This window comes from Hemicordylus capensis, chromosome 12 (genome assembly GCF_027244095.1).
Source record: "Hemicordylus capensis ecotype Gifberg chromosome 12, rHemCap1.1.pri, whole genome shotgun sequence".
Taxonomy (NCBI): domain Eukaryota; kingdom Metazoa; phylum Chordata; class Lepidosauria; order Squamata; family Cordylidae; genus Hemicordylus; species Hemicordylus capensis.
The window spans coordinates 13,737,532-13,750,349 of NC_069668.1; the positions used below are offsets into that span (position 1 = coordinate 13,737,532).

General features: G+C 64.3%; 1 protein-coding gene across 7 annotated transcripts in view; it reads right to left on the minus strand.

The window, feature by feature from the left end:
* Positions 1-12,818, minus strand: part of SMG6 (SMG6 nonsense mediated mRNA decay factor) — a 53,854-nt gene that overhangs the window by 18,576 nt on the left and 22,460 nt on the right. For 4 of the 7 annotated variants that reach the window (XR_008311824.1, XM_053275192.1, XM_053275194.1 and 1 more), the window contains exons 11-13: positions 6,442-6,558; positions 6,157-6,346; positions 1,886-2,087 (exon numbers count right to left, since the gene is read on the minus strand). Coding sequence is in view for 6 of the 7 variants with exons in the window: in XM_053275192.1 (XP_053131167.1) it covers positions 1,886-2,087; positions 6,157-6,346; positions 6,442-6,558 (509 nt within the window). In the remaining variant the exon portion in view is untranslated. The remainder of the gene's footprint in view (positions 1-1,885; positions 2,088-6,156; positions 6,347-6,441; positions 6,559-12,818) is intronic. The other 3 variants (XM_053275190.1, XM_053275191.1, XM_053275189.1) reach the window with 3 other exon arrangements.

Sequence of the window (12,818 nt, forward strand, 5' to 3'; positions counted from 1 at the left end):
TCCAAAGTTGTCTGGAAAGTTTTGTAACTTTGTAAGTTACAATCAATGTAAGTTACAATCATTGTAAGTTACAATCATTGTAAGTTACAATCATTGTAAGTTGTCTGGAAAGTTTTGAATGGGAGAATTTTCCCATGCATTTCCCCCCTCATTTGAATAAAATCTGCATTATTCCCCCCTCCAATAATAATAATAATAACAGTAGCAGCAGCAGCAGCAGCAACTCCTCTACACGTTGTCCTGAACAGACACGGCATGTTATCTGACTTATTTATACAACACACACACCCCTCCCACCACCACATTAATTTCCCGTTTTTCAAGCAGCAAAGTCGAAATCTTAAGATCAAGAATGGGGAAGTTTCCCAGAACGTTTTAGGGCCCACCTCTCTAGCTGGGAGGGAGGGAGCGAGCCCCAAACGGGGGGAACAGCCCATTCCAGCCTGAGCCCAGGAAGAGAGGGAGCTGCTTCCTCCCGAGTCCGGCCCGGGGTCCCTCCCGCCCAGCGCTGTCTGCTCTGCCTGGCAGTGGCTCTCCGGGATTCCCAGCAGGCCTTTCTCCAGCCCAATCGGGCCTCCACTGACTGGCAGCAGCTCCTGCCCGGGACTGAGCCTGGGGCCTTCTGCATGCGGGGCAGACGCTCACACAGGTGACGCGGCTGCGGCCCCATCCCCGGGCGGGAATCTCGGGCAGCCCTCACCTGTCGTCGCCCAATGCAGGGGAGGCTTCGCACTCGCGGCTGCAAGGCCAGCTCTCCCAGGGCTCCATTTCCGGGAGAGGGAGAATGAGGGCCTCGGCTAAGCAGGGCCCACCCCGGTTTGCATTTGGACGGGAGACTTCCTGTGAGCACAGCCAGAGATGTTCCGCGGAGGGGAAGGGCGTCTGCTTGCGGGCAGAAGGGCCCCAGTCCAGTCCCTGGGAGGGCTGGGAAGCAGAGCCCTCCGAGTCTGACACTCCGGAGAGCTGCTGCCAGTCTGAGCAGACAATACTGGGCTCAACGAATCAGCAGCAGCACCTTCCCCAGAGATGGGGCCGGAGCTCAGCGGCAGAGCACCCCGGTGGCTTCCCCGGCGGCATCTCCGGGACAGGGCTGGGAAAGACTCCGGCCTGTCGCCTTGGAGAAGAAGCCGCTGCCAGTCTGTGCAGGCAACCCTGAACTGGATGGAGCAAGGGCCGGACTCAGCAGATGGCAGCCTCCTACACGCCTCCCTCCCTTCTCTGGAGCCGCCCGTGTTTGGACCACGGAGAGATCCTGCTAGTGAGCGGCTTGCTCACTTCTGGGGAGCAACAGCAGGCCTGCCGGTGGGGAGAGAGGGCCGCCCAAGCTCGGGCAGGGTGGGCAGGAGACGCTCCCTCGCAGCAGCCGCCCGCTGCCTGCTGCTTGCCTGTCACTGCTGGAGAGGGAGGAAGACGGATCTGGCCGGCTTCCTCCTCACACGGGGCCCTGTGGCCAGTCAGCGAGTGGGGCGGGCGGGCGGGCGGGAGGCCGCTCGGAGCGTGATGCAAGCCATTTGGAGGAGAGGGGGAGGCCTGCCAAGGCAAGCTGCGCTCTCGAAGCGAGGGAGGAAATGACCGTATCAACGGCATGCCAGCAAGCGCTCGCTCTCGCTCTCTCACACACACACACACACACACACACACACAGAGAGCGCGCAAAGGAAGTCAAGAGGGGTTTTCATGACACAGAGCTGGATGTCAGCGGCTAAAAGGTCGAGATTTTCCCTGAACACCCTCCTCTCTCCCAATGACTTAATCGTGTTCCGCTGCACAAAAATGCTTCCCAAGAAGAAGAAGAAGAAGAAGAAGCAGAGAGGCCTGGAGGGCCGGGCTGTGTGTGTGTGTGTGTGTGTGTGTGGGTGGGCGCACGGGCTGCCCCGTCCCTGACCTTGTCCGAGGATTTCTCCACGTAGCAGGGCTCCTGGGGGGCGACCAGCAGCGGGACGAAACCCGAGAGCAGGCGGTCCTCTTCCAGGCTGAGGAGGGCCAGGTCCTCGTCCGGGTCCTTGTAGAGGGGCACTTCCGACTGGTTCACGGCCGTCAGGATGTTGCAGAAGTCGGCCAGCGTGACCCACACGTCCACCGAGACCCTGGGCGGGGGGGGGGAGAGAGGGGAGAGCTTGGCCACTCTGGGTCCCGCCATCCTTGCCCCAAACTGCCCTCGGGCAGCTGACGCCCCCCCCCCAGGCCCGGTGGCTGGGACACACTCACGGCAGTGAAGCTGCTGCACAACTTCGGGACGACAGCTGCTGTCGGACTACAACTCCCATCACCCCCAGGCACTGGGGCCCAAAGAGAGGGTGGGAGCGGAAGTCCCAGAAGAGCTGCCGTTGCCCGGCCGCGCAGAGGAGGAAAGGGGTCCCCGAGGGGGGTCAGCCGGCTGGGCCCGCCGGCTCTCCTCCCCGGACTGGCAGCGGCTTCCCCCGGGTGGCAGGCGGCCGGCCCTGAGAAGCTCTGCCCCCAATGCAGGTTGGGCAGACTGATGGTGCTTGGGAGGGTTAGAGGGGGAGCCCCACGCAGGGCCACCCGGCACGCTGGGGCAAGGAGGGGGCACGGAGAGCGCACTCTCGGTGGCGGCAGCGGCAGGGCCTGCCCCCCCCGCCCCCCGGAAACGGCTCCAGGTGGAGGATCTGCTCTCATTTACTGGCTGGAATCAAGATGGGAAGGGGGGGGAGCGAGGGAGGGGGGGAGAGGCGAGAAGCTCGGGGCTGAAACGAAACATCTTGCTTTCAGGAGTGTCCTGGGAGCCCCGCGGAATGAGCGGCCATTAATCAAAGCCCGGCCCAGCGCCCGGGCCCAGCGCTCAGCCCCCATGCCAGGGGGAAGGAGGCCGGGGCGAAGGCTGCAGCCCTCCGAGCTGGGTCCGGCTGTCAGGAGCGCTTAGAGGGGTGGGGGTGTGTGTGTTGGGGGGGGACACACACACGCTCAGCGGCCCCCCTGCCTGCATGTCCGAGGGCCGCGCGGTGTCATGGGCGAGGCGGGCAGCAGGGCGATGCGACCCCCTTGGAAGGCGAGGGAGAGCCGGGCGGGGGAACAGGAACTGAACTCTGCACGACCCAGGCGCACCGGAGGCCAAGTCAGGGAGGCCCGGCCCGGGTGCCCCCCAAGGCATATCCCCGGGGGCAGGCACAGAGACAAGGGCCGGATGCGACCGGGCGGCGCTGGGCCCCCTCCGAGACGCAGCTGGCCAGGGGGGCCCGGGAGAGGCCCGCCCCGCGGGCAGCTGCATGAGCCCGGCCACGTCACGCTGCCGCCGGGCCAGGAAGGGGGGCGGAAGGCCGCGCAGGCACGGGCTGGGAGCAGGAAGGAGGCGGGAGGGCGGACACCCCCCCCCCCTGCAGGAAGCCCCCGGCTCCTCCGGCCCTCCAGGGGCACCCCTGCGGGCACGCAGCTCACCCCCAGCGGAGAGCCCCCAGCAGAAGGCCGCAGGGAGCCGCCGAGCCCCCCATGGCCAGGTAGCACCAGCCAGCTCTGCTGCCCAAGTTCATCCGCCCGGTGAACCCCCCACCCACCCGCCCGCCCACCCGCCAGCCACTCAGTCCTGCTGCCTCTCGGGGCCCTTCCACTCGGGGAGTCTCCCAGAAGGAGCTACCGGGACTCTTGGCACGCGGGGGCTCTGCCCAGGGCGGCCCCCAGACCCCCTCCGGGGAATCACACAGGTAGTCTGTTCCCCAGGCAAAGGCAAACCGAGGGGGGCCCTGCTTAGCGAGGGGGCCCCTCCATGCTGGCCGCCCCAAGACCTCTCCTCCCAGGAAACTGAGAAGCCGACCCCCCTGGCCTGGAGACCATCAAGGGGGGACGTACGTGTGTGTGTGTGGGGGGGGGGGTCTCCTGGAGCGAACCTGCAAGGAAGCAGGCGGGGGCACGGGGCGGGGGGGCCAGGCCTGAGCTCTGGAGGCTCCTGGGACTCCCCACCACGCCAGGCCTGGGGCTGCCGGGGGCCTTCTGGCAGGCCTGGCGATTAACGCCAAGCACAATGGCCCCACGTTCGGGGCTGCAAGGGCCCCACGGAGGTGGCGATTTCCTGTGCACTACCAGCCTGTGGAAACACTCGCACACCAGCCCCACAGCTGCCGAGCCAACCCGGGAGGAGGGCTGGGGAAGCAGCCCGGCGCTGCGGTCCAGATGGCAAACCGCTCGGCCCGCGCTCTCCTCCTCGGGGCTGGGAGGCAGGAAGCCGGGCCTGCCCCCAGAGGGCCCTCCTGACGGGCTGTCCTGGGCCAGAGGGACCCTCCCTCCTGCCGGCCGGGCCTGGCAAGCCTCGAAGGCCGGGCCGGGCAGCCCTTGGCAGGCCCCTCGAACGACAACTCCCGTGTCCACCACAGCAACAGGCCTCACGACCGCCACGCAGAAGGCCGGTAATGCAACGCGAGGCCCCCAACACGGGTCAGGTCACCACGGAATGCTTCCTACGGAGTCCTGGGATGGACAGCAGGGGCCACGGCACACCCCCCGCACCTGGTGTGCTTTGCAAATGATAAGAAAAAACACCACGCGGAATGAGCCAAACCCACAAGGCCAGCTCGGCATTAGCCCAAAGCTATTCAGGCTCCTCGCTTGACGCCATTTGAAGAAGACGGGCCCGGCCCTCCCCTCCAAGCTGGGGGCAGAGAACCCCACCGCTGCAGGCAGGCAGGCCGGCCGGGTGGCGCGGAGAGGCAGGGCCCCGAGTCTCCTGGCACGCTCCTCCACGGCCGGCCGGGGGACCAGCCGCCTCTCCCCCCACCCGGCCGAACAAGAATGCTGCCAGAGACGACCTCCTCCTCCTCCTCCTCCTCCTCCTCCTCCTCCCCCGGTCGGCTGCCTTTTGGGGCCTGCCCCCCCCCCACCTGGCGCACCAGCCATGCCCCTTCCTCTGCCCCCCCCACCGCCCGAATCCGAGCGGCGGAGGGGAGGGGAGGGGAGGAGCGCGGGCCGCTTTTCCAGCAGGACGCCTCCCGGCCGGCCGGTGATAAATGCCGCCGAGCCCCAATTAGGAAGATCGATAGCCGCAGCCAGGCAAGGGGCCTGGGCAGGCGGGCGCGGCGCAGCGCAGCGCGGGGCTCTCTCTCTCCAGAGCCCCGGCGATGTTTCCCATTATGTAACCCTGGTCATGGGCAGGCCGCCAGCCTGCAAATGAAAAAGAGACTCTGGCTTGGCACGGCTTCTATTTTCCTATCCTCATTCAGGGTCAGCGGAGTGTCATACAGCTGCAGAGAAAGCTCCGGGGATTCGAGCTGGGAAAGGCTCCAAGGCCCAGGCCCCGGGTTCAAGTACCAGCTGAGAGCAATAAACCAACTGCCACAGCTGGGCTGAGTTTAGCCAGCCTCCCAGGCCCGGGCGCCCTGAGAACCCCACTGCCGCCGGCCGGCCGGGGAAGGGGGCCGCCCCCAGCCCCACCCGCCGGGCAGGAGGCGGCGTGGACCATCCCTCCGGGGCTGGGGGCGGCCAGAGGCGAGGATTTCCGGCCCGGAGTCCCACCCGAGTGAGGGGCCGCGCCAGCGCGCGCCTTGGGGAGGGGTCCCGGGGCTGCGCTCCTCACACCTGCACGAGGGGCTCGGAGGGTCCCTCTCGGAGGCCCGGGGAGCCTGCGAGGCCTCGGGGCCTGCCCCAGAGCGGCCGGGGGGAGGCACAGGCTGGGGCAGAGCCAGCGCGGCCATCGCCTCCCGCGCAGCAGGAGACGGCGATGCCTTTCAGCATCTTCTGCGACCGCGGCTGCCCGACACGAGCTGCCCGAGGTGGCGATGGCCTTGTGGGAGGCAGCATGGATGGCCCCCTTTGCTAAGCAGGCTCTGCCCTGGCTCGCACTGGAAAGGGAGACTACCCGTGTGAGGTCTTCCCCCGAGGGGTGGGGAATCCGCTCTGGGAAGAGCACCGGCCAGCGTGCGCGCAGAAGGTCCCAAGGCCCCTCCCTGGCAGCGGCAGCCCCAGAGAGGGCTGAGAGGGAGACGCCTGCCTGCCTGCCACCCGGGAGAAGCCGCTGCTGCCAGTCTGGGTAGGCAATCCTGAGCTAGCTGGACCAAGGGTCTGGCTCGGTATGGGGCAGCTGCCTCTGTCCATACTGACCCCCAAGACCCACACAAAATGGGACAGACGCCCCCCCCCCACCGCCCCAGGCGAGGAAAGGAGGGTGGGCCGGAAGGAGGAGAGAGAGGGAAGGAGGCCCCAGAAAGGACGTACGGTCTGGGCAGCTCCAGGGTGCTGGGCGGGGGGTTCCAGGTCTCCGGGTGGCCAAGCATCCAATCCGACCAGACCTTGATGCTGGGGAGAAGCTCCTTCAAGTCCTGCGGCAAGGAGGAGACCTTGATGTCGTCGTCCTCGTCCTCGTCGTCGTCGTCCTCATCGCCATCCTGGGCCTGAGCAGCTGCTGCTGAGGAAGGAGGAAGGCCGTAGCAACCCCGGAGCCTGCTGGGATCCCCCCACACCCTCCTCCCCCCCCCGGCCCTCCGGGTGCAGCCGACTGACCTGGGGAGATGTCCCGCAACAGGGCGGTGCAGCGCTTGACCAGCAGGGCGAACATGGCGAGGCCCAGAGCCGTGGCTTGTTCCTGGATCACCGGCCGGCAGTCCTCGGAAAGGCCTTCTGGGGAAAGAGCCAAGAAGCCCTGGTTGGCCCTTCTGGGGGCTGGGAGGGGCCGGGACGGCTTCCTCCGGCCAGGAGCACCGGGCTGTGGCCCTTTCGCCGTCCTTCGTGGCTGAGGCAGGAGCCCCGGAAGTGGCCTTCTCCCGAGCAGAGCTCAGGCCTCTCTGCCCTGACTGGCAGTAGCTCTCCCCTCAACCTCCCCAAAGGAAGAGAACGAGACCTTTCGGGACGGGAAAGGGACACAGGCCGAGGACTGGACACTGGTGGGACTCCCAGCTTGCCGTGGCTCTCCAAGGCGTCAGGCAGGAGCCTCTCCCAGCCTGACTTGGAGAGTCTGCCGGGCAGCGAAGCCGGGACACTTCCACGGAGCGATGCCCCCCCCGCCCCGGTCACCGAGCTCCCATCCAAGTGCACACCAAGGCAAGCCCTGCTGAAGCCATCGGGCAGACAGGAACATTCAGCACGTGAGAGAGAGAGAGAGACGCAAGCGGCACCATCACAGGCATCAGCGCTTTGGGAGGAGTGTGTGTGTGTGTGTGTGTGTGCAAATCTAGTACATATTTGGAAGCATTTGTTGGGGTGTGTGTTTGTAATCAAGTCATACTTCCCAATGACCACATTTTGCAGACACAATCTTGCCACTGAAATTAGCTGAATGCACCACTTTTTACACGGGAATATGCTGAGACACACACACACACACACACACACACACACACACACACACACACGCTGTTCTCAGCAGATTTTCAACTCTCCATGATCAGATCCATAGTTCCAAAATGACATCATGCCCAAGAAAAGCAGAAGATCTTTCTCAGATTCAAAGTCACTATGATTCCACTTTACCATATATGGTCATCACACAATAAAATGAATGATGTCTGAAGTTGGAATCCTCCAAATTTCAAACTGCTCTTTGACTTCCCTTTTGCAAGCACATTAATTAAAAAAATTATATCACATATACTTAATTTCTTGAACTTTCCTAGAAGTGTAAACGACATGAAATGACTTTCCCCCGCGAATGACGGACCTTACTATAAACAGAAATGAATATTACTATTTATATATTGGAAACTATTAATGCATGATATTAAATACCGTGTTTACCTGAAATCAAGACTAGATTTTCTGCCAAGTTCTTTCATGTTTGAATTTTGCCCCAATTTCTACGTCCTCTTCCCTTTGGGTCAATATGGGTATAATGGGGAACAAACCTGTATATATATGTGTGTGTGTGTGTTTATTTATTTATAGGGAATTGCCTTAAGTTCAGAGTCGTATTCTATTTGGGTAAATAGGGTATTTGTAATTATTTATATCTGTATCATTATATCTTTTATATTAAATATATATTATGACGCTTCCTATCTTCCTATCTATCTATCTATCTATCTATCTAATTTTCTAATAATTGGTACGTATTTAAATATATTTGGCATTTAAATGTAAATGTTTGCAATATTTAAATACATTTAGGAGATCTCCCATTATATGGGAGTTAAGGCAAGCTAAACTGAATTTATCTATCTATTCTCACACACACACACAGAGTTATTCTCTATATTCGATATATTTGTGTGCAGAGAGTGGGCTCGGGAAGACCCCTGCCTGAAACCTGGGGGGGAGAGCTCTTGCCAATCAGTGTGCAGACCATCCTGAACTAGAGGGGCCGATGGGTCAGCCTCGGAAGGCAGCAGCTCCCTCTGGGCTTGAGGAGGGGACCCTAACTCCGTGGCAGAGCATCCGCTTGGCTTGCGGAAGGTCCCGGGCCCGCTCCCTGGTGGCGGCGGCAGCAGCATCCTCCGGCAGGGCTGGGAGAGAGTCCCGCCTGGAACCCGGGAGGGCCGCGGCCAGTGCCGGCCCTCCGGAGAGGGCCCGGGTTCCCTCCCCACCAGCTGGGCGGTCCCACGTTGGGCCCAGCGTCCAGGCGACGTTCCGGCCCCATAAATCTACCTGGGCTCTCTGGCGTAGCAAGAGGCGCTTTGGTTTCCCAGAGAACATAATATTCGTGGAAAACATAAACCAACTGTCGTCAAAGTTGTCGGGGCTCAGGAAACGGAGCGGCCGGGAGAAGGCGGCCATGTGGCCGGATGTTATGCCTTTCTAATTAGCGCTATACATCTTTCAGCAGCAGAGAGTGTCCTTTTGCTGGGAAACCGAGAGTGCGGCCCTTGTTATTGTCACTGTCAAGGAGTGCTTAGGCAGATAATCTCCAGGAAAAGTGATAAACACGGCCCTCCCCGCCAGGGTGTGCTGGACCCCATCGCCAGACCCTCCGGGAGGGCAGGGCCACTGGACGGGCCGTGGGGGGGGGGGAGGAGGAGGAGGGGGAGGAGGAGGAGGAAGGGGGGCACCCCGCCCACCGTGGGAGGAAGGCCCAGGCAGAAGGTCCCCAGGTCAGCCCCTGGCGGCGTCTTCGGGTCAGGCTGGGAGAGACTCCTGCCCGGGACTTGGGAGACCTAGCCGCTGCCGGCCAGTGCAGAGCATCCTGAGCCGGAGGCACCGAGGGCCGGACTCAGCCGGCGGCAGCTTCCTCTGTCCGGGAGGCTGACTGGGGAGTGGATCCCTCCTGCCCGGAGTCAGCCTGCGGGTGGACGCATCAGCCGGCTGGCTGGCAAGAGGGCTCCCGCCCAGCTGACAGCACCTGGAGGGGGATCTGCTTCTTCTCCCGGCCTCCCGGCGGCGGCGGCTGCTGCGAGTGCCTGTCCTGTGAGTCACTCCGAGCCAGACAGACAGTGCTGGCACCGCCGCCCCCCCCCCACCCCAGGTGGCTGGCCTGTCTGCTGCCGGAAGTGGGCAGAGGCGGCGGTGGGGCTGCGGGGGGGGGAGCAGCACTAGGGGCCTGCTGCTGATGGGACTCAGCGCCGCCACACGCCAACCCCCCCCCCCCCCGGAAACCAGAAGACAGGCAGGAATGATGAGAGTCAGGATGGAGGGAGGAGGAGGAGGAGAAGGGGGGGGAGCCACTCCTGGCTGGGGTGGGGCTCCCTTGCAGCAGCAGCAGGAGGGCCCGGCCCCCGTCTCCCGGCAGAGCACCCGCTGCCCCCTGCGGCCAGCATCCTCTCCAGGGAGAGCCGAGCGGGTGGGAGCGGGGCTAGGGGCCGGCCCTCGGCAGGAGGTCAGGTGGGGTCGCCCATCCAAAGGCAAACCAAGGCATGCCCTGCTGAGCAGAGGGGGCAGTCCGCACTGGCCACCAGCAGGACGGCTCTGCGGAGAGGCCTTCTGAGCTGCTTTCTCAGGCAGAGCTCCCAGCCACGGGGCAACCCTGCACCGCAGCCCAGCGCGCCCCTGACAGGCCGCCCTTCTGCCGGAGAGGAGAGTGTCCTGCAGAGCATCTGCCCACGTGCAGGAGGTGCCAGGATCCGTCTCCGGGGAGAGCTGCTGCTGCCAGTCAGAGTAGCTCACCCGGAGCCGGGTGGACCAAGGTCCGGACTCCGTCTAAGGCCACTTCATCAGAGGAGCCCTGCGGCTGGGTCAGGCCGTCCCGTCCCCCCCCCGCCAGACGCCTCTGGGGAGCAGCCCGCAGAACAGGAGGCCAAGGCAGCCCCCTGCCCCCCCCACCCCCCCGAGGCTGGCCCTGCGGGGAGCAGCCCTGGACAGAGCTCCCCCCCCATCCAGGCAGCGGGCTGCCCCCTTCCTCTGTTCCTCCCGCTCAAGGAGGGCCCCCCAAGTGCTGCCTGGAACAGGGGCAGGGGCCTCCCCCAAGGGGCGCTCCGAGCAGAAGCCAGTCTTGGCAGGCCGTTTTCCGTGGGGCTGGGCGGGGGGGGGGGGCCAAGAGAAGACCTCGGGCGGCGTGTGTGTGTGTGGGGGGCCATGGGGGCAGGTGTGTCCGCCGAGCAGCAGCCCCACTGCGGGGTGGGGCGGGGAAGGTGAGGCATGCTGGGGCCGGGGCAGGGGGGGGGGACGGAGGCAGCAGCCCTCCCCCTGGAAGCCATTAGACACTCCACACCTCATCTGTTTCTCGCACCCCCCCCCACTCTCCGCGCTCCAGGACAGGAGGCTCTCCTCTGACGTAACCAGGAAGCAGCTGCAAAATTAAGGAATCCCTCCTGACATCATAAAAAGGGTCGACGGTTTACAGGGGAAAGTATAAAAATTAATGGCATATTCCCAGCCCAGGCCGCGGGCCTGCCCGGGACCCGCACAGGAAGCCGGGCTGCAGGAGGCCGATGCGCTCCCGTGCCCGGGGCCCTGCGCCCAGCCTCCCCCTTGCTGCCTGCGGCCTGGGAGGGGGTCTGGGGAGGCAGCCGGGGCCACGTTCCAGGCCCCCCAAGCCCCGGGCAGGGCAATGGGCGGGAGGGACACCGGGCGGGAGCGCCGGAAGCTGCCTCCCGCCAAGCCGGGCAGGCTCGGGCAGGCAGCCGCTCTCCAGGGTTCCAGGCAGGCCTTTCCCTCAGCCCTCCCGGCTGGGGATGGCGCCTGGGGCAGTCTGCTGCCTCTGAGCTACAGCCCCAACCCCTCAGCGGGATATCCCACAGCGCTCACCGGTAGCCACCCATTCAAATGCAAACCAGGACAGACCCTGCTTAGCAAAGCCAAGGAGACCAGCAACGCCCCCAGATCAGGGCTGCACTGACCGGCAATCCAACCCGTCACCCCCTGCGGGACAGGCCAGGAGTCTACCACTGAACCACTAAGACACCGACAGCAGCGGTCGTTGGACTACAGCTCCCATCATCCCCGCCCCAGCGGCCAACGGCCAGGGATGATGGGTGTTGTAGTCCCGATCTGGAGGGTGAGCGACTGCTGTCCTCTGGAAAAGGGCACCGCGCGGCTAAAATGGCTAAAATTAACCCGGGCCGTTCCCGGAAGCATCTCTGGAAAGAGCCTCCCATTTTTAGAGCCCGTTCTTCGCCGACGCTTCCTGAAAAGGCCCCGCAAGCGCAAACAGGCTGAGAAGCCATTTCCACCTGGGGCAGGCGGGAGGAGCTGCCACTGGGCCTCCAGCACAACCGGCCGCGGGCCTTGCGGCCGCCCCCAAAGCCTCCCCGGCTGGCCAGGGCCCTGCTTCCACCTGCAGCCCTTCCTGGGACGAGGCGTCCAGAGCGGCTGCCCAGCCCTCCGCCCCCGGCCGGGGCATCCCCCGCTCAGCTGGGACGGGGTGGGCTGCCGCGCCAACCCTGACCGGCAGCCCCAAGGCCCGCGGGCCGCCCCCCGGCCGCCTGAAGCCCCCCGGCCTCCCTTTCACGCCAGCCTGTCTGTGTTTGGAAACTCTGGAGATCCATGTTGCAGGCTTTACTGCGCTGGAAAAGGTGCCAGCAGGAGTTTCAAAGGAAGGGAAGTGCCTAACTGTTTCCTTTCCAACGCCTTTTCCAACGGGATCCATCGAGGGGAGAAAGGCTGGAACTAACTAAAACATTATTAAAAACTGTTACGGAGAGAGACAGCAAGATGGAAAAAGATAGACCTCGCGGGCCCCCCCCACCCCCTGCCCCAGTGCGGAATGGAAGAGGAGGCGGCAAGGAGCCGGCCCTGCCACAGACGGAGGGACGGGAGGCGAGGCGGGGGCAGCCGCCCGGGAGGGCTTGGCCTGCTGGCAGCTCAGCCCGTGGGGAGTCCTGCCCGCCCAGCTCCAGCGGCAAGAGGCAGGCCTGGGAGGTGGCCCAGGGCACCAGTTCGGGGTGTGTGTGTGTGTGCATACACAGTGCTGGCCAGTCTCTGCCGCTCCCCCCGAAATGCTGCACAGCGTGTGCCCGTGCCCTCGTGCGCTCACAAGTTTCCTGAGGCCCCCTCAGTTAATTTTAGGTCCCGCTCAGGCTGGAGCAGGAAGGCCCCCCCCCCCCCCACGGCGAACGCCTTGATATTACCACCCAGAACAAACCTCATCCCGCCCGGAGAGGAGGAGGAGGAGGAGGAAAAGGAGAGGGGCCAGGACCCAACGTGCAGCGCTGCGCTCGGCTCCCCAAACCGCCTGCAGGTCCTGCACCCGCAAAGCCCCCAGCCGCACACATGTGGAGGGAAGAGGGGGAAATAAAGGGGCAGGCCAAAGGATGAGGACGCCCTGCCAACGGCCGGCCGGCCCGCCCCAGATCCTCATCGCCGACCTGCTTCTCGAGCTGAGCAAGAGCCGAGGGCTGGGCGAAGAGGGCCTCCTTCCTTCCCCGGCCAGCCGGACGGGCACAGCGGCCGACTCCCTGCCGGGCTCCCCCTCGGGTGGCAGGCCGGCCCTCCGGCCAGAGGCCCCTGCAGCTCCAAGCAGGCCAAAGGACCCCGGGGATCGCGGGGGCTCAGCCACGTCCCTCCCCAAACCTTTC